The 26,345-nt window shown below is 43.3% G+C and overlaps 1 protein-coding gene across 2 annotated transcripts in view; it reads right to left on the bottom strand.

Moving 5' to 3' along the window:
* Nucleotides 1–25,813, bottom strand: part of LOC131239473 (truncated transcription factor CAULIFLOWER D-like) — a 33,561-nt gene extending 7,748 nt beyond the window's left edge. Inside the window, exons 1-6 of one of the 2 annotated variants that reach the window (XM_058237191.1) lie at nucleotides 25,616–25,813; nucleotides 24,078–24,156; nucleotides 4,358–4,419; nucleotides 3,419–3,518; nucleotides 2,506–2,547; nucleotides 1,088–1,129 (exon numbers count right to left, since the gene is read on the bottom strand). In XM_058237191.1, the coding sequence (XP_058093174.1) occupies nucleotides 1,088–1,129; nucleotides 2,506–2,547; nucleotides 3,419–3,518; nucleotides 4,358–4,419; nucleotides 24,078–24,156; nucleotides 25,616–25,797 (507 nt within the window). In that variant the 5' untranslated portion in view covers nucleotides 25,798–25,813. The remainder of the gene's footprint in view (nucleotides 1–1,087; nucleotides 1,130–2,505; nucleotides 2,548–3,418; nucleotides 3,519–4,357; nucleotides 4,420–24,077; nucleotides 24,157–25,615) is intronic. The other variant, XM_058237192.1, reaches the window with a different exon arrangement.
* Nucleotides 25,814–26,345: the final 532 nt, after the last annotated feature.

Here is a 26,345-nt window from a genome sequence, read left to right as displayed (position 1 = left end):
GTTATAACCAGTTGAGGGCAATGATACGTGGGGTGTACCAGTTTTTCCAATCTACTGGATGAATAGAATTAACTAAATACTCCGCTAACATTATCCATGCATTGCATTAGTTAGGATTTGACGACTTAGCAGTTAATGTCGCAATGAGGATGGTTGGTCATGCGCGATCGTTAGATGAAGTCGCTCGAGGGAGTGTTGTTGTGAGGGCATACATAATATCATAATACACGCATATACATTAACAGGATTAGTTAGGGATCTATGAATGTATGCCTTTCATTAAATTCATTGTATAATTGATGCTTGTTGTAACTTAAAGTTAATAGTAACCACTGAGTTAGCTACTTACTCCTACTCTAGGACGGTGTTTTAAAACACCAACCAGCCTCTTTACTAGATGCAGGTGAGGCGGAGCTCGACGAGCTGAGCGAGGTGAGCATGGATAGGGAAGAGGAGCTTTCCTGCTTCCAGACTTTCCGTGGATCCTTTTAGTTTGAGTTCAGGCTACCGCGGGGTATCGACCAGGGCCCTAGTCGCTTTGGGTCATGTATGGGTGGGATTAGTTCCCTATTTAAATGATTTTGGATTCGTGGTTTGGATATTTTTATATTTAGTAGCAATTGATACTGCTTTATGACATACTTATGCTTTATGCCTTGATAAATCCTCTATTGTTTATGAGATTATCCAAACGTAATTAAAATATGAAGCTCATTAGGGCACCCATGGCACCTAGAAATTCGGGAGCCGAGTTCTTACACGGCCCCTGAAAACCCCGGGATGTTACAAGGACCATCACAAAAAATAGAGATCCAACACTCGATTAGTTGGCCATTGTGGAGATTACCTGGGATCTCCACCGTGAATGGCCAGGATGAAGAGAGAGAGTCTCATGGCCATTGACCCAACAGAAGGTATCTGCAAAGTGGGCCCACCTGCATAGCAACTGGGGTCCACCCATTTTGTTACATTGGCACAATCATCCATGTGTAGGTGGCTGCTTTATAAACGCGTGTAGGATTAATCAACCAAAGTAAACTTGAGAACTTAAACGTCCACAGTTCATTTGGAATATGTAGATTCTCACCTTTTTTTGTAGATAGACATTCTCATGTTGGAGTGCTCTTTGCTGCAGTGACATGAAATGCTTAGTCAATCATGCTACTTGTTCAAGTATGAATAATTATAACCCAGTTTTAGGATCCCAACCGTTGATTTAAAGGAACCCACAATGGATCAACGATGCGTAAAGAATCTCCAAGATCAGATGGGTAGAATAATCTAATCTTGAAAATCTTTGGAACATATTGACTCCATGGAGAGTTATACCATATCAATGGCCTGGATCATGCAAAGACCGGCCCCACTTGTACGATTATATTCATCAGGACACCAGTGCCGTTATGCTTCATATCTGGGTCGGTGAATGTAGACCATCCATCTGGTAGGTCCTTCCCATCATCTGTTTGATATGGTTTCCTTCTCTGTCGGTCATAATGGGACGGGCCCACTAGATGTGCCGTCTGGATTCACACCAGTTGAGAGTGGACCCCATTAGTCATTTCTCAAAGGGACTGACAAAAATAAATGGCAATTCTCATTGGTAGGCAGCATACGTGGACGAGATCGGAACCGTTCGACCGGTGTTTCCAATATAATAAGTTGGCCATGAACCAAAAGATCACAATGTTTAGACGATCCTGACCGTTTAATTGCTGGCATACATATGAACACTATAAGAGGAAAATCAATGGCTTCCATTCAGTGAGAAAAAAACCATAAGATGGTTAAGAAGGTCCACAGAGAAATTTTGGCCGGTGGTCAATCACAGGTGGGGTCCACAGGATTCACGGTTCGATCATCATACTCGAGCTCACGTGCCACGTGTGTTATAAATGATCTGGAGGCAGGAAAATGTGGCGCCCCTGTCCTCAACAGAAGGTACCAGCGAATCTATCCTGTGCATGGGGAACACGTGTACAAGGATTCCCAACAGTCCTCGAATTGAACGGTTATGATTGCCCCTTCGGCATGGTTTTTAGGTACTGGCCAAAGGGGATCCTATCGGGGTGATGGGCTTGGATCTCGAATGCACGTGCCACGTGTAGAAAATCCAGTCACTAATAAATAACTTGAGTCTATGCAATCTACACCGTAGTCTTATCTCATGATACAAATCCAGTGTGATTAAAAAATGAATGGTGCAGCGCACGACTTCAATCAGCCAGAGCTGGTTGTGGTTTTGCAATCCATGAATCTTGACCGACCATAAGGTGGACTCTACTTTGGATGGCCCACGACACAAGAATCGTACTGGGACTCAGTCCCAGCGGTCCGATTCATAGCTTAAGAGACCGTCAACGGTTCACATTAGACTTGTGCAGTGTATATCAGCTGGAATGTTATGTTTTTTCTGTGCCCTAGGCCATCCACGGTGGGACCCACCAGATGAACGGACCAGGATTCATGGATCAACTTATACCGTTATTGACGTTAGAATATCACCTTCCCTTTTAACAAGCTGATGTGCTCTGAGATTATACATCTCTGCATCAAAAGATGGACAGTTAGTCGCATGATCGCCAAGTATATCAAATGCATCGGACGAAGGGTCATCCAACCATCGCTGTGCACCATTCATATGGTGGACCACCATGCAAAATGCTCATGGACCGGAGATCCTTAACCAAGTGAATTGTGGCTTGAAAATGGATGGTTTCTGACCGTTTCTTTGCAGGCCAACTTGGTTTCTAACCGTTTCAAATATTTCCTTGTAAAGTTGCTAAAATGGGATTTAAATGCTACAAATATGAGTCTGTTGGGACCGTTTGATCAAATTGGCCCATAAGCAATTCGAGGAATCCATCAGATGGGTGGGTGAGATGGACGAATGAATGAAGCACCTGACCAAAATGTTATTTCCACCATCTGATGTCACACATGTCGGAGATCTAGACCGTTCATTATATAGTGGGCAGTGTAAATAAGAGCTGGACCAAAAATAATTTTGGTTCGTTGATCAAGCGGGTTAAACTTGCACAAGAAAAATGGGTAGCCAGAAAAAAAGGTGGAAGTGTTCAAAATCACCGTAACGTGTGGCTCGTTTGATGAGTGGACTACCCAGATTTTTGCTACATGGCATCTTGACAGTTCGTTCTATATAATGAACGGCTTGGATCTCTGGAAAGTGTCCCATACAACATGGGAACCAAGCGTGTCATTGACGTTCTAGGGTTTTGAAAGCATGTGGGTCCCCGCATGGCAGCTTCCATCCGTGTCCTGGTCCCATGTCCGATGGTTCACTCAATTGATGGACGGATGGATGTCGCCTTGGTAGCCCCACAGCCATTCGATTCAAAGATCGGACGGCTTGAAAATGTCGCACCCAATGAAATGTAACAAGAACGGCTGGGATTACCTTTCGGGATCGAATGCGATCGACTCCGATCTTCACTTGACGCTCCAATTGCTTCAGATCTCTCAGGCCCAAGTTCAACAAATCTTCTCCATTCAAGTGCCTACAATACAATGACATAATCAACGGTCGAAAAATACCACTTAATGGATGGTCACATTAAGTGGGCCCCACCCGTGGTAATGGTGGGAACCGTCCATCTGAATCACGGACCAAAACTTACACTGAACAATGTTATGATCACTTCCTGAAATTGAATGTGGGCCACATTTACTAATTGAAGTATCATACAATGGTATGGATGTCTGTAAAGTAGCCTTCGAGATTTATTTTGTACGAAAGGGGCCATCGTGCAGTGATCCAAACCGTTGATATTGTGGGCCCTACTTTGGGAAAATCTCACAAGTGGAAGAATTTCAGATGGTTAAGGAAATGCAGAGATAGAAATTCTAAAGCTAGGATTTTCCAATAGGGTGAGGCCCATCACACCGATCATTTAGATCACTGAGCCATGGACCCCACCTGTGTAAGTTGAGAGTTCCAGATGTTCCATACAAATTCTCTGACTGAGCATTATAAAACACCTCTCACTAATTCAGTCTTGAATGCCACCCATCAACCTTCCCCACCGTCCATTCAGTTTAGTTTTACATGTTGTAAGGACAGTGGGACCCAGATGCAGAGATGTTAGGGTGGTTGGAGCCGTCCATCTGCTTGGTGCTACATTGGTGGGCCACAGAGAACATGTTGATCATCCTCATTGCCAGTTGGGTCCCGGATTATAAGCTCATCCCAAACTTTTATCATGGCCAATCGATGGTCGCACCAAGAACATCAATGGCTCAGATCGACAATCTATGAATGTGGGCCCCACTTTATCAATGCATACTGGCAAACTTAGCAAAAGGAACCCTATATTTGGCAATTGAGAACTTTACTTACTTGATTCTTGCCTCCAACGTGTCCACCGTTTTCTTTAAGCTGTCAAGTTCTGCCCTCCAAAACTACAGGATGTGGAAAATTAACAAACAAATACAACCGTTAGTTAATATTTGAAGCTTTAGTTAATATTTGAAGCTAATCAGGCAATCCTAGCCATCCAATTGGAGGACCATCAAGGATTTCAAATGAAAGTTTAAGAAAACATCAACCCATGGTCCAAAATAAAAATCAATAAGAACTGGGGCGTTCATCAGGTGATCCTACCGTGACCATCTACTTGTTAGGTGGGCCACAGGCGCACAATAAAAATCAACGGTCAAAATAATCAGACCAATGATCTATATTCAACGTAAACATATGGCTTACCCATGCAAGCTGGACCAATGGTCTAGATGTGTCAACCTTACATGCGTATTACATCCGATTCCTGTATATGGTTGTAACAACCCGTCCAACCAGTACAGTGTCTTGGGGCGTCCACGTAGGATTTTTTGCAGGACCGATCATTTAAACCATGTGCCGTGAGGTACCACAAGAAAATCAACATAGGATTAGCCCATTAGAATAAATCGGTCGGGTCATGACAGGACCCGGTGCGGGCCGTCAAGCCAGATGACTCGTTTGCACTTAACAACAGCCCGTATGGGCTACATCGTGATGCAAGAAGGTCAGAAAATTCTAAAAATGAAGGGAACCATAAATCTCACTGGGCTTGTAGACCATCGTGGACCACGGACCCAGTGGACACCCAGAAGTGGGATCTGGCACTGACCAAATACCCCCCACCAATGCCAGGACCGGAATCTGACGCTTGTAATGAAACCGATGTACCAGACTATCCAACCGTTGGATCTCTTTTACATTTGCGGTGGAGATCTGATGAATTTTCCTACACCGGTCCACAAACTCTTGAACCCGATCGTGGAACGATGACCGTTGATCAAATCGGACCCGTACGACCAAACCCCAGATCCGATCGTCCCTAAATTTTGCATGGCCCTTCATCGGGCCATGAAGCAACTATCATATGAATTTCATAGCCAAAGGGCTACCAGAACCACTCCAATTACCAGAATGGACCCCTCAGGGCCGTTTAAAGATGAGAACCGTTAACTCAAACCCCACAACCGTCCATCCGTTTGTTCTCAAATTTTACACGGGCCCTAATCGGGCCATAGGGCACTTACCCACCAAATATGGTGGCCAAAGAAGTGTTAGGGCCATACCAACTCCAAAAATGAGTCCTAGTAGACTATTTTGGGAATTTGAGGAAATTTAAGGCCAAATGGCCCAAGTCTAGGGAATAAACCCTAGCTTTCATAACTCTCCCTCATTTGCCACAACCACCAAGAGAGAAAGAGAGTGAAGGAGTTAAGAGGAGAGGACAACGTGACAGGAGGAGATTCAAGGTGGACCCTAGATCGAGGTGGGGACTACGGAAGCCGATCTTGCATCTCCATATCCTTTTTCCAAAGGGAAGACCTAACGCCACAACCCCAAGGATCGTCCGTTGATCGTCTAGGTAAGATCCTTCACCCTTTTGGTTGAAACCCTTGTGTAGAGGAGGGACTTACATGAGATTCTAACCTACAATGTATGCTTTAGGGATTCCGGCAATTCGATCCCAAAATCCACACTCCTAGGTCGTTCCCAAGCCTTCAACGAATCCTAAGGTACGGACTATTACTCTTAGGTGGCTTAACACCAATTTTAGTATAAGCTTAATGATTTTGATCGTATGGATGCAATATTTGAAATTCTAGAGAAACCTTAGGATATATGTGTTGTGAAATTGTATGGATTTGTATGTTTGGCTCTTGAATGTCGTCTTTGCCTCTCACATGATTTTTGTGTATGTATGAATTCATGATTATGCCATATTTGATTTCTTAATGTATTGTGCCTCATAGTATATATGATGTCATTTCACTTGAGCACATGATTTCGTAATATGGGGGAAGTGCTTAACTTTCTCGTAGGCCCACACAACTCACATGCGCTTGTTCATGATAGCGATAGCTTGCTCGTTGAGAATATATGATTTGTATGATTGAGGTACATGAAAACATAATGTGATATGCTAGTTGATAACTTGGATTGTCGATATGTCATGGATCCCCTCACCCTCTTGGGTTGGTTAGGAACTTGAGGAGAGACGGTAGTCCTATCGATAAGACTATGTTATGGTTAGACCCGTGGGTTTGGGTGGGTGTGTTCTGGTGGCTGTAGTTCGACTACATGGTTCCTTTGTACCCGATGTCACTCGTCTCATGCTCGCCCGACTCGTGCGGTCTAGCCTACTGTCTGACCAACCTTTTTTGTTAACCCTGTTTGCTCACACATGTATGGAACCTGAAACACCCCACAACCGTTATAGTTCATTAGTGACTGACTTGAAATTGGTCCACAGCCTCATGAGCCGGGCATGGTGGAATGAGACACTGTGTCCGAGCTGTCGGCCTACGCTGGGGTACTGCGCCTCCCCGTAGTGACCGCGAGCGATCCCTTTGTCTTGGCACTCCTCATATGCTTGAAGTCGGGGATGAGGAACCCGACGGGATCACGGACTGTGGGGTCTCGGCCTCACGCATTGGAGAGTCTTGGCCTCGCACCCAGATTAGGGCATTAATACGAGGGGTGTACTAGATTTTTCAATCTGCTGGATGAATGGACCTAACTAATAACTCAGCTAACACAATCGCATTGCATCGCATTAGTTAGGGTGGCGACTCGGCAGTCGAGGTTGCACTGATGGAGTGTTATCATATGCGAATGTTAGATGGAGTCGCTCGAGGGAGCGTTGTGGCAAGGGCATGCATCATATCATCCTGCATATATGCGCATTAATAAGATTAGTTAGATATTTATGCTTGACTGCTTTTCATTAAGAGCATATTATAATTAATGCCTGTGATAACTTAAGATTAATAGCACCCACTGAGTTGATTACTCACTCTCACTTTGGGACGGTGTTTTAAAACACCAACCAAACCCATTCATAGATGCAGGTGATCCAAGGCTGGAGGAGCCTAGCGAGGTGAGCCTCGACGAGGAGGACGAGGTATCTTATTTCCAGTTGATGGACGGCTCTTCATCGGCATGATGGGCATGATTGAGATTGCTGGACTGTGGGCTCAGTCGTATTATTTTTTTGGACATAGTATTCTTTTGTTGTTTTGATTGGGCAACACTTTGGGCGACCCATTTATATTTTGGACCTGTATATATGATAGATTTCTTCCATCTCGGTAGACTTGTGTGGTTATGTTCATGTTCCAAGAAGTCCCAAGCTTTGTGATTAAACCGAATTAAATGCACATTAATAAAAATTGGTTATAAGTGACTCTCGGGAACTCGGGAGTTGAGCGTATGTGCGACCCCCGAATTCAAGGGTGTTACAAGTTAGTATCAAAGTATGGTTTGGAGGTAACTGGGCCATGGGTCATGAGCTCGCTAACTCGTCCGCTGACTTGAGAGGATGCGTATTAGATAATGTAACAGGGACTTAGGACGCTAGGAGCCATCCTGACCCTTAAACCGGCAATCTTAGATGAACGGTAGAGACTTACTAGGAATTAGGATTGGGTGGTGAGAGAAAGCATGGACGCGAAGAAATGAATCGGGGAGTTGGGCAGGACCTCAACCAATCAGTAGAAATGAGCAGGAGATCGAAGGATTTGAAGGTTAAAGCCAACATCCGTGAATGAATAAGCTAGTTTCAGGCCAAATGTAATAGTCCGACCCACTTGAAGATAGGGACTTAGGGGTGAACGAGATTCTACCAAATTTAGTGGAATGGGGGAAAACTGAGATTTTGGCCACAAACTGAGGGGAACCTAGTGAAACCACTAAGCCCATTACGTAGATCAGCTTCTCCTACCCCAAATTCATATATGGCATGTCCTGGGGGGGGCTTGCTGGTGCCGGAAAGTCGAAAGACAACGGGACCTAAACAGGGCACCAGTGTGGCCACGCCCAGCTGGCGTGCCCACGCCCAACCCCAGTCCACTGCCCATGCCCACCGGCGTGGCCACGCCCAGCCCCAGTCCACTGCCCATGCCCAAGGTCCCAGTGTGCCGACGTGCCCATGCCCGGCCGGCGTGGCCACGCCCAGACCAAATCCAAAATTTCACTCCCCTTTAGTTACATGTACATGTGTGGGGTCCACTCCCCTTGCAAATACGACTCCAACAACTTCATTTCCTCCTATTTCCTTCCTCTCCATTACTCCCAAACCCTTGAGAAAAACCTCTCCCCTCCCTCATCTCCAAACTCCATCCCCAAAACCCATTCCCTTCTTGTTCCACCCATTCAACATCAAACCCACCTTCATCTCTTGCACATATCTCATTCTCCCTCACCACCCATATTTCTTTCAAGACTCAATCACCAAAACCCTACTCATTTTTCTCTCTTCTTCCCCATTTCAAAATCTCATTTCCCAAAACCCATCTCAACCCATCTTCAAGTTCATTTCTTCAACCCACCTCTTAACTCCCATTCTCCAACTCTATTTCTCATAAAGCCCATTTCAAAACCCTTCTCAAATCCCATACCTTCAACCCATCTCCAAGGTCATTTCTTCAAACCCACATTCAACCCTTTTCCCCTAAACCACATCTTGAAGTCCATCTTCCTTAAAGTCATCCTTTCCCCATCCTCACTTCCATCTCCCTAACCCACCTCGACTCTCTCATTTCCAAACATCTCACATCACAAAACCAACAATAATCACCCATCTTCCTATCGAACAAATGACATTTCTAGCTACCGTCGCCGCTTTTTTCTCCGTCCCGGTGATTCTTTCTCTTATGGGGAAGAAAAGACCGGCAACCGCCGAGCCGGGGCCGAGCCGAGAGAGGCGAAGCAAGCAAAGGGCCGACCCCAAGGGGAAGGAAATAGCGGAAGTCAGATTCAAGCGCAAGAACGACTTCCAAAGGGCTCCCACGATTCAAACTTCCCGACCATCCGTTGAGAATAAGGGAAATTTCCACGTACGCAGTATCGCCTTCGAAGCCTCCGTGGAGGAGCATCTGTTCGATAAATACGCCCTACTCGGTCAACTTATGAAGAAGGGATGGGGTCCAGTATTCTATGGAGACTCTCAGGCAGATGAAGGTCAAGCTAGGGCTTTCTACTTACGGATCAGAAACCCTCAATTCGAGCCACTGGGTTTCGATTTGGTGGTGGGAGGCAAGAGATTCTCAATTGGGGTGGAAGTCATTGACAGCACACTAGGAGTGCCGCTTGGGGAGGTGCAGATTGACGAGAGGGATTTGGACACGAGTCGAGCCCGTAAGGAGCGGACCCGCTTCTTGTGTGGGCAGGTTGCCCAGTGGAACCGGGGGCAGCAAGAGGTCGGTTTGAGCTCGACCAACCTTAAGCCAGAGTACCGAGTGTTTTATCGCATCTGCACACAAAATGTGTATCCGAGGTTGCTAAACCGCTCTGTGCCTATATCAGGTGGGACAGGGGGCAGATGTGTGCTTCCCCAGCATAGTGCTCCACCAGATTGTGCGGGCTGCGAAAGCTATGAGGAAAAGTGCGTGCCTCCCATTTAGTCGCCTAGTCTGTCGGTTGGCTCAACAGTATGGGGTAGGCGAATCGGTGGAAACCCAGTACCGACTCAACTACTGGGGGATGACATATTGAATAGGATGGGAATAGGCCCCAAGCAGCGACAGGCCCGCATCGATCGATATGGGGATGCTGGAGAAGAAGAAGAGGAAAGTGATGGGGACAATGAGAGCGATGATGAAGATGAAGGCGAGGGCGAAGCTGGGGGAGCCAAAGGAGTTGGCGGTGGATCCCTTGCCGCTCTAGACGTAATTGGGTGCTTGGAAGCACTCGACACTAGGATGACTAGAATCGAGGAGAACCAAGCAAGGATTGAGGTAAACCAAGCGAAGCAGGAGAAGTGGAATAAGAAGATGTATCGGGCCATAAAGGCCCTGATCTGCTGCAGCGAGGGGGAAGAAGTGCTCCCACTTGCGCCCAACTCAGACGAGTAGCTCCACAGCCTTACTGATAACTAGTAGTTGTTTTAAGCCAATTAGGTCAAATCTCATATACTAGGAGGTAGTTAGGACCCTTGCTTGACTAGTTTGTATTTCTCTTTCGTTTGGCGTGTTTAGTAATGCTTGTAATCCATGCTGTAACATGTAATTGGCCATACCAATGGCATTTTAAAATCAATGTGAAGGTATGGATTGCCTCAGAAATTTCTTGTTGCCATGAAAATGCTTGTATGAGTGTCACCTATATGCACGAATGGATTGTATATGGATCTTGCATATGTACGCATAAACTGGGTATGAGAGATGTTTTATTACCTAATCTATCCAGACATATTTTTACAGGAAATGCCTCCGCGAGAGGAGGGTCGATATGTCCACCTACCTCATGGCGGTTTGGTCGAGAGGGACCAACTCCTAGGTGGGAATGGTTCTCAGAATACCGGTAGCACCACCCAAGAGGTTGCCCTGAGTGCTCCGCCACCACAAGCCGCGGCACCTGTGTCTCCTACGCCACGGGCCATGGACTGAATGGACCAAATGTTACTTCTTATGTAATAGCAACAGCAAATGATGGCCACAAGTATACAACAACAATAACAAATGATCGCCACTATGATGGGCGCCATGGCCCAGAATTTGGGCATACCGCAACCGGAACCACCTGCCATAGCCATGCCCGTGACCAACCTGAATAACCTATATGAGCGGTTCCAGAGGCATAGGCCGCCTACTTTTGCCAGCATCCACCGCCTAGAGGAAGCGAAATACTGGCTTAACAGAGTCACCAAGTTACTGCGGCCTCTCCACTGTTCTGAGGCTGAAAATATAGAGCTCGCCTCATATCTCTTTGAGAAGGAGGCGGACCTATGGTGGGAGAGTGTCCTCCGATCCACTCCTGAGAACCACATATGGACGTGAGAGGCATTCGAGGCCCGCTTTAACGAGAAGTATATCCCTCAATCGTATCGGCATGAGAGGGATAATAATTCCTCCACCTTCAATAAGGGGGCATGACAGTAGCGCAATATGAAAACTGATTCACAGAATTGTCGCGCTATGCTTTCGAGATGATCGCCAGTGAGGCAATTCAGATGAGGCAATTTTTGGTAGGGCTAAGGATCGGTATCTGCTCCAAGATATGTTGTGTTAGCATCAGGACATACGCCGAGCTTGTTGAGATGTCCATAAGGGTGGAGCAGGATGAGGAGCGAGTCACCCGAAACCATTCACAGTTAGGGCCACGAAACAGGGTGGAGGGACCGTCTTCCTCTTTTACAGGAAAAAGGGTGCGCCCTAGCTCACCACCCTGACTAGCCACCACACTGGCCCCTTCTGCATGACTGGCCCAGATATGTACTTATTGTAGGAGAGCGGGACACTCTGAGCCCTACTGTTTTACGAGGATGAGAGACCTCGGCTTCACACCGCCACAGCGCAACATTAGGCCCCCATAGCAGGCCTTGCAGATTCCGCCCCTACAGGTAATGGGGCCTAGTCAGCAGTTTCGTTGTCCACCACCACCTCAGGTTAGGCTGCCACAACGGCCCATGCAGCGGCCGAACTTTCCATAGCAGGCTCGGGTGCATGCCTTAGCGCTCGATGGCCAAGATGCAGTTATTTCCAATCCTACAGCCTTCGAGGTGACGACCCACATCCAAGGTACTCCCATATTTCTACTAGTGGGCACTGGAGCTATTGTTTCCCTGGTATCACATGCAACCGTCAAGCGCTTAGGGCTACGCCTCACTCCTATCATAGGGGTGAGAATCATTGCCACCGCCGGAACTATTTCTGAAGCGACGAGGATGTGTTGTAATTGCCCCATAGACTTGGGGGGTAAGGTGGTACTCGTTGACCTGATCGCGATTAAGATTTTCCATTATGACGTCATCCTAAGTATGGACTGGTTGACACCGATGAAGGCGAAAATTGATTGTGAAACGAGGACAGTGAAAATATGCGAGGGCGACGAAGTTCCCTTCACGTTCCCATTCCAGGTCAGCCACCAAGAAAGAATTTTGTGTTATGCTTCATTGGAGGAGGGTTATGATGGGCCCTCGATAACGGATATAAGCGTGGTCCAAGATTTTTGGGACGTATTTAAAAACATACCTGAACTTCTGCCCCGACGTGAGATAGACTTCTCATTGATCTGGTTCATGGAGCCAAGCCCATCTCCTTGCCTACTTACCGCATGTCCCCATGTGAGATGGAAGAACTGCGGACTCAAATCGATAATTTGATAGAGTCAGGCTTCATCCGGCCCAGCGTGTCGCCATGGGGAGCCTCGCTCTTATTTGTAAAGAAGAAGGACGGGTCGTTACAACTATGTGTGGATTACATGAGATTGAACCAAGTGACGGTTCGGAACAAGTACCCGTTGCCCAGAATCGACAATTTATTCGATTAGTTGAGGGGTGCTCAATATTTCTCAAAGATCGATTTACAATCAGGGTACCACCAGCTATGAGTTAGGGATAAGGATATATAAAAAATGGCCTTCAGGACCTGTTTTGGCCATTACGAGTTCCTGGTTATGTCGTTTGGGCTCACCAATGCCCTAGCGGTATCTCATGAACAGAATCCTTAGGCCATTCTTATACAGATTTGTCATCGTGTTTATTGACGACATATTGATTTATTCAAAGAGTCGTGAAGAGCATGGAGAATATTTAAGGGTAGTCTTCGAAACCCTAGAGAAAAATCGATTGTTTGCGCAATTTAGAAAATGTGCCTTCTGGAAGGAGGAGGTCAAATTTCTAGGTCATGTAGTGTCTAAGGAAGGGATATCTATGGATCTTGCCAAGGTAGCGGCGGTACAAGATTGGAAGCAACCGAAGTCGGTTACGAAAGTACGAAGTTTTCTTGGTCTTGCAGGCTATTACCGCAGATTCATTAGAGACTTCTCAAAGATAGCTCGACCGCTATCCCAGCTAACTCGGAAGGACCTCAAATTTGCTTGGAATGAAAGGGCAGAGGCGGCTTTCCAAGAGTTGAAGGACAAACTGACGTCAACACCTTTGCTTGTGCTACCTGAGCAAGGGGTCAAGTACATCATCTATACTGATGCCTCTCATGTAGGCTTGGGTTGTGTACTCATCCAAAAAGATAGGGCAATTGCGTATGCGTCTCGACAGCTAAGGAAGCATGAGGAGAACTACCCTACACATGACCTCGAGCTTGCGACAGTAGTTTTCGCATTAAAGATATGGAGGCACTATCTCTATGGTGAGGAGTTTGAGCTCTTCTCTGATCATAAGAGCCTCAAATACATCTTCACCCAGAAGGACCTGAATATGAGACAGCGTCGCTGGATGGATACGTTGAAAGACTTCAAGTTCGATGTCTCATATCATCCTGGCAAGGCCAACTTGGTGGTAGACGCCTTGAGTGGTAAGAAGACAATTGAATTTGTGGCCCCGCTAATGGTGAGAGAGTGGGACATGGTGGAGTTCATTCGGGACTTCGACATGAAACTAACGGTGGAAGAACCATACGAGTTCATAGCCCACTTTCAAGCCCAGCCAATGATTGACAGTAAAATCATTGAAACCCAGGAGGGCGATGAGCCATTGAAGAAAATGAGGAAAGGGGCAAAGAACGATGGGAAGTCCGAATGGAGAGTCGGCACCGATGGGGGATTGTGGTACCGAGGCCGCCTTTGTGTTCCAAACCTTTAAGGACTACGAGAAGGAGTTTTAAATGCCGCTCACAACTCTAAGTTGGTGATGCATCCTGGTAGTACAAAGATGTACCGGGATCTAAAGCGAACCTATTGGTGGGACAACATGAAGAAGGAAATAGCGGAATATGTGTCCCGATGCCTCACCTGTCAACAAGTTAAGGCTGAACACCACCGACCACTGGGCCTATTGCAGCCCATGCCTATAGTAGAATGGAAGTGGGACTTCATATCTATGGACTTCATTGCCGGGTTACCCAAGACTAGAAAGGGGCATGACTCGATATGGGTGATTGTAGACAGACTAACCAAATCAGCCCACTTCCTGCCGATCAAGACTTCTAGCTCCGCCGATGACTTGGCTAAGCTGTATATCAAGGAGATAGTGCGGCTCCATGACGTCCCATTGGAGATTGTGTCGGACCGAGATACTCGATTCACGTCGATCTTCTGGACTCGCATTCAAGAAGCTATGGGAGTGAAACTGAAGTTTAGCACCGCCTTCCACCCTCAAACAGATGGGCAAACCAAATGGGTGAACCAGATTTTGGAAGACATGTTGCGTGCTTGTGTTCTGGACTTTCAGGAGAGTTGGGACGATTGCCTCCCATATGCCGAGTTCGCCTACAATTATAGCTTCTAAGCTAGCATCGGTATGGCACCTTACGAGGCCTTGTATGGGCGTCCATGCCGAGCCCTGCATTGTTGGGAGGAAATTGGTGAGAAGAGTTTGCTAGGATCGGATCTAGTGCGGATCACGACCAAAAAGATTGGAATTATCCGGTGCTGCCTCTTGACGGCTCAAAGAAGGCAGAAAAGCTATGCCGATACAAGATGAAGGGACTTGGAATTTGAAGGTGGGGACCACATATTTATCAAAATCTCCCCAATGAAGGGTATTTTACGCTTTGGCAAGAAGGAAAAGCTCGCGCCACGGTTCATCGGGCCATTTCAAATTTTGGACCATGTGAGTGTGGTTGCCTATCGCTTGGCCCTACCCACGCCTCTAGCCAGAGTGCATAATGTCTTCCACGTATCAATGTTGAAGAAGTACGTCCCCGATCCTTCGTATATCATCAAGTGGGAACGTGTGGAACTTAAGAAAAATGCCACATACATTCTTCGACCTATTCGAATACTTGATAGGAAGGAGCAGGTCTTACGCAACAAGGTCATCCCGTTGGTCAAGGTACTATAGACCCATCACAATGAAGAAGAGGCCACTTAGGAGACGGAAGCAGAAGTCCGCAAGCATTACCCAACCTTGCTTCAGCAATACGAACAGGTACAAATTTCGAGGATGAAATTTATTTGTAAGTGGGGTAGATTGTAACAACCCGTCCAACCAGTACAGTGTCTTGGGGCGTCCACGTAGGATTTTTCACAGGACCAATCATTTAAACCATGCGCGGTGAGGTACCACAAGCAAATCAACCTAGGATTAGCCCATTAGAATAAACCGGTCGAGTCATGATAGGACCCGGTGCGGGCCGTCAAGCTAGATGGCTCATTTACACTTAACAACAGCCTGTATGGGCTACATCGCGACGTAGGAAGGTCAGAAAATTTTAAAAATGAAGGGAACCATAAATCTCACTGGGCTTGTGGACCATTGCGAACCACGGACTCAGTGGACACCCAAAAGTGGGATTTGGCACTGACCAAATACATCCCACTAATGCCAGGACCGGAATCTGGCGCTTGCAATGAAACCGATGTACTAGGCTATCCAACTGTCGGATCTCTTCTACATTTATGGTGGAAGTCTAATGAATTTTCCTACACCCGTCCACAAATTCTGGGACCCGATCGTGGAACGGTGACCGTCGATCACAAATCAGACCCGTACGACCAAACCCAGATCTGATCATCTCCAAATTTTGCATGGCCCTTCATCAGGCCATGAAGCAACTATCCTATGAATTTTATAGCCAGAAGGCCACCAGAACCACTCCAATCACCAGAATGGACCCCTCAGGGCTGTTTAAAGATCAGAACCGTTGACTCAAACCCCACAACCGTCCATCCGTTTGTTCCTAAATTTTACACGAGCCCTAATCGGGCCATAGGACACCTACCCACCAAATTTGGTGGCCAAAGGAGTGTTAGGTTCACACTAACTCCAAAAATGAGTCCTAGTAGGCTATTTTGGGAATTTGAGAAAACTTAAGGCCAAAGGGCCCAAATCTAGGGAATAAACCCTAGTTCTCATAACTCTCCCTCATTTGCCACAACCACCAAGAGAGAAAGAGAGTTGAGTTAAGAGGAAAGGATAGTGTGAGAGGAGGAGATTCAAGGTGGACCCTAGATCAAGGTGGGGACTAAGGAAGCCGATCTTGCATCTCCCTATCCTTTTTCCAAAGGAAAAACCCAACACTACAACCCCAAGGATCGTCTGTTGATCATCTAGGTAAGATCCTTCATCTCTTTTGGTTAAAACCCTTGTGTAGAGGAGAGACTTACATGAGATTCTAACATACAATGTATGCTTTAGGGATTCCGGCAATTTGATCCCAAAATCCACGCTCCTATGTCGTTCCCAAGCCTTCAACGAATCCAAAGGTGCGGACTATTACTCTTAGGTGGCCTAGCACCAATTTTAGTATAAGCTTAATGATTTTGATTGTATGGATGCAATATTTGAAATTCTAGAGAAACCCTAGGATATATGTGTTGTGAAATTATATGGATTTGTATGTTTGGCTCTTGAATGTCGCCCTTGCCTCTCACATGATTTTTGTGTATGTATGAATTCATGATTATGCTATGTTTGATTTCTTCATGTATTGTGCTTCATAGTATATATGATGTCATTTGGCTTGAGCACATGATTTCGTAATATGGGGGAAGTGCTTAACTTTCTCATAGGCCCACACGACTCACATGCGCTTGTTCATGATAGTGATAGCTTACTCGTTGAGAATATATGATTTGTATGATTGAGGTACATGAAAACATGATGTGATATGCTAGTTGATAACTTGGATTTTCGGTATGTCATGGATCCCCTCACCCTCTTGGGTTGGTCAGGAACTTGAGGAGAGACGGTAGTCCCATCGGTAGGACTATGCTGTGGTTAGATCCGTGGGTTTGGGCGGGTGTGTTTGGGTGGCTGTAGTTCGACTACATGGGTCCTTCGTACCCGATGTCACTCGTCTCACGCTCACCCGACTCGTGCGGTCTAGCCTACTGTTTGACCAACCTTGTTTGTTAACCCTGTTTGCTCACACATGTATGGAACCTGGAACACCCCACAACAGTTGTAGCTCATTAGTAACTAACTTGAAATTAGTCCACAGCCTCGTGAGCCGGGTATGGTGGAATGGGACACTGTGTCCGAGCTGTCGGCCCACGCTGGGGTACTGCACCTCCCCGTAGTAACCGCGAGCGATCCCTTTCTCTTGGCACTCCTCATGTGCTTGAAGTCGGGGATGAGGAACCCAACGGGATCACGGATCGCGGGGTCTCGGCCTCACGCATTGGGGGTTCTTGGCCTCGCACTCAGATTAGGGCATTAATATGAGGGGTGTACCAGATTTCTCAATCTGCTGGATGAATGGACCTAACTAATAACTCGGCTAATACGATCGCATTACATCGCACTAGTTAGGGTGGTGCCTCAGCAGTCGAGGTCGCACTGAGGGAGTGTTGTCATACACGAACGTTAGATGGAGTCGCTCGAGGGAGCATTATGGCAAGGGCATGCATCATATCATCCTGCATACATGCGCATTAATAAGATTAGTTAGATATTTATGCTTGACTGCTTTTCATTAAGAGCATATTATAATTGATGCCTGTGATAACTTAAGATTAATAGCACCCACTGAGTTGATTACTCACTCCCACTCTGGGACGGTGTTTTAAAACACCAACCAGACCTGTTCATAGATGCAGGTGACCCAGGGTTGGAGGAGCCTGGTGAGGCGAGCCTCGATGAGGAGGACGAGCTATCTTATTTCCAGTTGATGGACGGCTTTCCATCAACATGATGGGCAGGATTGGGATTGCTGGGCTGTGGGCTCAACCGTATTGTTTTTTTGGACATAGTATTCTTTTGTTGTTTTGATTGGGCAACGCTTTAGGCGACCTATTTATATTTTGGACTTGTATATATGATAGATCTTTTTCATCTCAGTAGACTTGTTTGGTTATGTTCATGTTCTAGGAAGTCTCAGGCTTTGCGATTAAACCCGATTAAATGTACATTAATAAAAATCGGTTATAAGTAACTCTCGGGAACTCAGGAGTTGAATGTATGCGCGACCCCCGAATTTTAGGGTGTTACATTGGTCAAAACCTCAGGCTGGTCGACTACAAGGTAGAACACATGAACTCAACTGGACGGCTTTTAGACCATCCATCCTTTCGGCTGAAGTGTGGCCCACCTGATGTGTGTAATGTTCCCATTATTTCTTATCTTTGCTCTCTAACTTATCACATACTATACCCGTGGTGCACGTGTATGATGATCTGCACTGTTCATCCTTCTGGTCCCTCATTTACTGGCCAGTTACAAAAAATGGCATTATCGGACTATCCTAACCATCTAATATATAATCAAGCTTGCTCTCACTGAAGGTAAGCCGTTACTTATCTTCATCAGGCAGTGACTGATTAAGGGTCAGGATTTCACAAACAGTGTGATCTTTCATCAATGACCCATTTGTTTTTTGACCTACAGAATGAATGGTTACGATCTTGTTGTTGTATGCTATTTATATGTCAGTAACATGAAGGCATGGGGGCCATGATTCATGCACTGCCATGAAAGCACGACAGTCCTCTTCGCTTGCTATAGAACCGTCGCAACCGGCTCCTGCACCTAGATCTAATATCGTGCCATGACCCGCTGTCATGACCCCGTGACCCTGTCCGTGGCACCTTGTGTGCATGGGCGGAATTGTTACCCACGTGCGTCGGTGCCCTTGCTGGCCTACTAGACACCTTCACCTGTCGCCATAGCCTATCCGCTGCCTAGGCAAAGTGCCCACAACGGTTGTCCCATTGTGTTGGTCCCTGCAGATGCTTACGCAATGTGATTTCTGCTTAGCGCTCTGAATGTTATAGTGAAGAAATTCAATCAAATACGGATAAATAGCGGGAGTAACCATGACTCTCTTAAGGTAGCCAAATGCTTGTCACTGCCACACCTCTACCTACTAGTGCAACTCACTGTCCTCTGCAATCAATCCAGGCCATCCATCAGTTGTCTTCACCCACCCTTCGTGAGGCCTTCAACATGGCATCCTGACCTCATATGTTCAAGATCATCATTGGCATGATTTCCAATCTCTTTGCCTCATCGGCTATCGTCCGTCATATCCACCAATTGCGGTCCTCTAGGTTAGTGCTCTTGCATGCCATTATTATCGGTGAGTTAGATTCATTCCGACTTATTCATATCAAGTAAGATGGATCCAATTATACTTACTGGGCTTCGTTTGGGCAACATGATACATGAATAAAAAAAGGGTCTTTTAGGCTATATCAATGGAACTGATGTCAAACCTAAGGATGACCCTAAAAAGATCATTGAGTGTGGTGTCAATAATGCTTGGATTATAGCCTGTCTATGATTGATGGAGTCTATTGAAATTAATATCGAGATGAATTTGAGCAACATTCGAGTTGCTTGTAAAGCATGGGTCTTTCTTAAAGAGATTTTTTTATCAAACCAACAAACCAATTGGGCAAAGAAATATCAATTCATATAGTATCCTAGGTCTCTTTGTCATCGAGACCAATCCATTAAAATTCTCTACTCTCCTATGAAACAACTATGGGATGCATTGGTTCTTATGGATCCTGTACTTAAAGATGGCCTCAATACTCAAACTATTGAACAATCTCAAAACGAGTTCTGGTTAATAAAAATTTTAATGGCTCATCGTCCTGAATTCCATGGTGTTGGAAATGTCATACTTTGTGCATCATCTATTCTATCCTTGACTTAGATTCTTTCCAAGCTAATTGTAAAAGAAACAAAGTAGAAATATCTTAATTTCGATTCTCCTGACAAAGAGTTTCTCTGGCAACTCGTTCTTTAAAACATCATGACTCCTTTTCCTTCAACATCTCAAGACTCTGGACAAAATTTTTCTTGTCACTTAGAGAGCCACCTCGCAACAACAACCCGTCGAGCAAATGCTTCACACATTAGGAAAAAAAAGGAAAAAACTTCTTACTGTAGCTGCTATTGATGTAGGTCCATCTTTGGGAACTAATATAGATTTTTTTGTTGTTTCTATTATTACCCAAGATGTTGGTGCCACTTCTAATCTTAGCTTAGAGCAGCTTCATTCTATGCTCTCTAAAACTCGCTTTTCCTCTAATTCTACCACTACTTTTTCATGTAATATCATTTTTGCTTCCTGGTTAATTAATTCTGGTGCTTCACATCACATGATAGCTAATAAGCGTCTTTTAAATAATTGTTAACTTTTTTCCTAACTCTATTCAAACTGCAGATGAGGCCGTTTTGCAATATCCCAAGTTGACTCTATTACTACAAAAAATTTAAATATTTTTTTGTTTATCATGTTTCACCCATTATCATGAATTTACTTTTTGTTAGTCAAATTATTTATTCTAATTGTAATGTTGCCTTTTCTCACACTAGTTGCTATGTACAAGATAAGCAATCAGAAAAGTTGATTGGGATTGGGCATAAAATTGAAGACTTCTATTTTTTGGACTATTTGCATATGGATACTTTAGTTTGCACATTTACTTGTGCCAAAACTACTTTTGATACTTCATTTTTGTAGCGCTATCGTTTGAATCATATTTCTTCTTCATTATAGTTTTTGTTCTCTCATGGTAGTCTTTATACTTTTTCTAAGCAAAATTTCAATAATGTCAAGGACTTGTAAAACTTTCTAAAACTCTATATTTGATCTTTTTATACAAACATTTAGGGGTCTGGTCATATTGTTTCAAAATGAGAATTTTGTTAGTATGTTTCCTTTATTATGATCATAGTAAATATATATACTTAGGTATTTTTCATGCACAATCATATTAAACTTCGTGAAATTTTTATTTGCTTTTATAACTATGTTTAAATTCAATTCTCTACTAAATTTAAAGTATTAGCTTTGACTCTGGAGGTGAATATATTAGTAAAAAGTTTCGAAAATTTCTTTGTGCTAAAAATATTTCACACTAAAAGTCCTGTGTACCCCAGAGCAAAAAGGTGTGGTTGAGCGAAAAAATCGTCATATTTGAAAATTTACTTGAGCTCTTTTATTGTCTATCTCTATTCCAAAAACTTTCAAGGCAGAAGCTATTGGCATTGCCATTTATCTTGTTATTATTATGCATTCTTCCATCTTGTTTAGAACTTTATTTATTAAACTATTAATTTCTCAACCTCCAGATTACTCTAATCATTTGAGTTTTGGGATGCTTTTAATTTGTCTGGTTACCAGCTTCTAAATGAGATAAATTGTTTGCCAAGTCTATCAAATGTTGCGTTCTAGGCTATCTAAACAATAAAAAAGGGTATAGATGTTATGATCCAGTGGTCTAGTGTTTCATGAAATATTTTATCTTAAACATCTTACCATTCATTTTGCAACAAGTGAAATTAAAATTTTGTATTGACATCTCATTTCTTGTTTTTTTTTTTTCTTTTTCTTTTCTGAACATTCTTCTTTCTCTGATATATCATTTGCAGGCCATTCTGATAACGAGTCAGTAGATGATCCAATTCTTGTCCATGATTTGTCTTCAGCTTATGGTCCTAAAGATCATGCACCATTTTTAGTGATTCGTTGTAGTTCTTGACTTTTTGTTCCTTATACTTGGTTTGTCGACTATGAAACCTTTTTACCTCAGCATTGTGCATTTCTTATATCCGTTTACTCTTCCAAGTCTTAAGTCTTATGAGGAAGCTACTAAATAACCTGAGTAGTAACATGCTATGATAGAAAAAGTGGATGCTCTTAGCTAAATGCAAGCATATATAGAAACTTGCTCCCCTTTCTTAAGGGAAACTTTCCATTTGTTGTTAATGGGTGTATAAAATTAAAACTAAAGCCGATGGAAGCACAAAGTCTTATAAAGATCACCTTGCAGCTAAGGGTTATGATCAATAGTTTGGCATTAACTTTTCTAAAACTTTTGCTTCTGTTGCCTATATGATGACAATTCAGACTCTGATTTTTTATGCTGCAATATATTAGTAGCTTTTATAGAACTTTATGTCAAAAAATCTTTTTAAAAAATGAGAATCTCTAAGAAAAAGTTTATATGCTGTCACTTGAAGTTTCTGATACTAAAAATCATGTGCGACTTTGTGGTACTCTATATGGAATGAAACAAGATCCTCATTATTGGTTTGAGAAGTTTAGCTCAAAATTATTGAGAGAGGGCTTCCTGTAGAGTTCTAATGTTGCAACTTTGTTTGTTTCCATCACTTCTAAATTAAGAGTTGTTCCGTTGCTATATATTGATAATATGATTATTTATGATAGTGATGATGAAGTTACTATTTGTATGATCAAAGGGCATCTTAGTCATCTCTTTGAGATAAAGATAATGGCTTCTTACGTTATTTTATAGATTTAGAAGTTTATTTTCACTGAAGGGCTATTTATTTTCTTAACTAAAATATGATACTGATCTTGATTTTACGGCACAATTGATAACTGATACAAGAAAGGCGATACACCGACTAACTTAGCTCTATGGATGGAGAACTCTTTTCAGACCCAATTTTTTATAGAAGATTTGTGGTAGATTGATTTACTAAACCATTTCTCGAATAGACATTGCTTATATTGTTCATTTAGTTAGCCAAAATTTTAGTGCGTCTCGTTCTATTCATCTCACAAATGTGTTATACATCATTTGATATTATCGAGACACTCTTGATCAAGCCCTCTTCTTATCATTGACTTCCTCTTTTGAACTACAGGCATATGCAAATTCTAATTGCGCTGGGACTATTTCTGATCAAAAATTTACTACAAGCTTTTGTATATTTCTTAGAGATTTCCTTCTTTCCTAAAAAAGCAAGCTCTGTAATAACGTCTTTCCTAATCAACAACTAAGGCAAAGTATCAGATTATGGCACAAACCACTGCTGAGATTATCTAGCTTTGATGGTTCCTAGCTAGTTGACTTGTGGCTATGACACACTCATGCATTTTGCATTGCATCTCCAAACTTTCAACGATTTCTCTTAAACCATCTTGAGTTTGAGGGGAACATGCACGTATTCATATATAAATTGGGCACACATTTATTTTTTATTCCTTCCAATAATTTTATTATATGTGTTTCATACATGGTATCTTTCTATATTTATGCTCATTCATTCTCAATGATACACTGTCTTCTTCATAAACGCTACTTATATAATCTTTGTCAGAAAAATAAAAATAAAAAACTAAAACTGTCTTTCTGCTACTGGAAAAAAAATTACAGAAATCAAATGGTTCTAAACATCCGTGACTGGACCTATCTCATACGTACAATGTTTCACATCCATTTTTCATGACACTAAATGGACAGTTTGAATCGTCTGATCAACATGACTTTTAAGGTGGCCCATGAAGAGTTCAAACCTAATGGACGGTGTAGATAACTGATGTTAACATGTCATTGAATCCAAATGAAACTATGTGCATGGAAATGTTCTCATGATGCACCCAGCAAGCTTGATTTGCTTGATACACGATATATGGTGTGTCCATCAATCGATTTGGATCATTCCAATCCTGACCATCGATTGACAACGGTCAAGAATTCACACTGAATGGACTACATGGAAATAATTAACGGCCTTCATTCAGTAGGAAAAATCGATGGCTAGGATCATCCCATCCATGCAATTTCAACTGTGGCCATCTACAAGAAAGACAAACTAGATGGATGGCCTTGATTGACACCCCCACCTGACCCATGTCAATAAAAGAAATCCCCTTGCAGAATTATCAGAGTGGACCACTGAATTCAATATTTCATGATGAAAAGCAATATAGCTGTTGGGGTAAGCTGATCAGAAAATTACCTCAATGGTCCTGGAATGGCAATTATATAATTGAGGCAGCCCCACCGCACTACGGTACCTTGAGACGGTCCTGTTGATGCTGCAAGTAAAACGTACGTACGCTCAGCCAAAAAAAGATTTTCATATTTCAGAAGCTGGAACCATACAAGACTAGAAACATCTCCCTCCATGTATATTTTCATGTACCAGTTGTCACTGATACAATAAAAAGCTAGTTACCTTCTTTGTCATTTTTTTTGTGTGGCCCACCCTATCATGAATTAGTCAGTTTTTTTAACCTTACAAATAAATTATCTTCACGGACCTCATGACTGAAGTGGATTTCACAAACAAACGATCAATCCACCCTCAGCCTAGCTCACAAAGTAAGAGACTACTGCTCTCTCTCTCTCTCTCTCTCTCTCTCTCTCTCTCTCTCTCTCTCTCTCTCTCTCTCTCTCTCTCTCTCTCTCTCTCTCTCTATATATATATATATATGTATGTACGTATAAAATATAATATAATATAATATAAAATTCCCTGCACACCTTAAGTTAGAATTTATAAATGCCTTTGCACACGCATAATAGGCACAAAATTTGAACGGTCCATATCATGTGGCACTTCATAAAACTTTTAAGTCCTAGCTTTTTGCCTGATCCAAAACTCTGGTGGTCCATAACCATCGGAGTCAAGAAATTTTTTTCCTTTGTTATTGTTCACTGTAGAGGATCGCCTTGTGCAAAATATAAGCCACAGATATTCATTGAGTGGACCACACTTGCATTTTTTATTCATCGACATAGTTTTAAGTGGTGAGTGCAACTGATGAGTTGATGAGGCTGATTTTTGCACAAGATGAGCCTTGTGATGGGACCAACGGATTGGAAGGGTTAGATTTCGCATACAATATACAAGTTGGAAGTTATTTTCTGGTGGACCATAAATCATGGTCCAACTAGTTGGACTCGAGACCTTTACTTAATCATAATTTTTTTTTGATCTTATCTATCAAAGAATGCGGATTAAGGATTTCTTTATTTGAAAAATGATTTTTTCTTGTCATTATCTTTTGACCTTTAAAAAATCACCGATACACCAGATTTATCTGTTGTAGGGGCCCATATGATGTGTAATCATACATCAGTGGTCATGATCCATGGCTCTCTCCCTAAGCATGCGAATATGATAGAAATATCACCAGCCAATGACATATTATATAGAAATTAGTAAGATGATTATAAGGCACAGATATTAGCCATTAATTGTCTAAATTTAAGTATCTATAGATAGATATATATCTTGCTTATCAACATATATATGTGTATTGCATGCAATTGTTACACAAATACACATTCACATCCACATGTTACGTACGTACGGATGCAAATATCTCTTATCAACATGTCCGTCTGTTTTTTGTTTTATATGCACATGTGTTCCACACACACACACACACACACACACACACACACACACATATATATATATATATAGAGAGAGAGAGAGAGAGAGAGAGAGAGAGACTGCTGAGGAGAGTAGAAAAGGAAAAAACATACTCTTGAGAGGAGTACTGGTAAACCTTGCCAGTGGCGGAGAAGATGATGAGCCCAACCTCAGCATCGCAGAGAATAGATAGCTCGAAAGCTTTCTTCAGAAGCCCGTTTCTACGCTTGGAAAAGGTCACTTGCCTGCTCGTCGGGTTCTCTATCCTCTTCAATTCCACCTTCCCTCTCCCCATTCTCTCTCTCTCTCTCTCTGTCGACCAGAAATACCAGAGCGAGCGAGAGAGAGAATGGACTACGAGGAATAATCTTCCTCACCTCTCCTTTTATAGTACTCGCACAATTTCTCTACTTCCACACGCGTGTGGGAGCTCTACACATCACACGCATACTCACGTATAACAATATGACACGAGTCTACGATCTGAGCTTTCCATCAGATGATCTATATTTTAAGATCTTATTGCAAAAAAATCAGGCCATTTTGCTGCTCAGGTAGGCCACATCATATCAAAATAAATGAATGGTTAGAAAAGGTTTCGTATCCCACTATTTACTTTGTACGTTGTGATTCACCTGAGTAACAAAATTTTCTGATTTCTTAAGAAAATGATATTAGAATTTCTTACAACTTTATGGAAAGCTTAGATATCACACACGTGTTTTTTGTTTGCACGTGAGTCAGCTGTTGTTGTGTATGGTTATGTGTGGGATTAGCAAAGCTGTCGGTTGCAACTTGTATCATCGTTGTGCTGATGAGGTAACTGACGCGACAGCACCATTG

Source organism: Magnolia sinica, chromosome 3 (genome assembly GCF_029962835.1).
Source record: "Magnolia sinica isolate HGM2019 chromosome 3, MsV1, whole genome shotgun sequence".
Lineage (NCBI taxonomy): Eukaryota > Viridiplantae > Streptophyta > Magnoliopsida > Magnoliales > Magnoliaceae > Magnolia > Magnolia sinica.
This window is presented reverse-complemented; position numbering and strand designations above follow the sequence as displayed.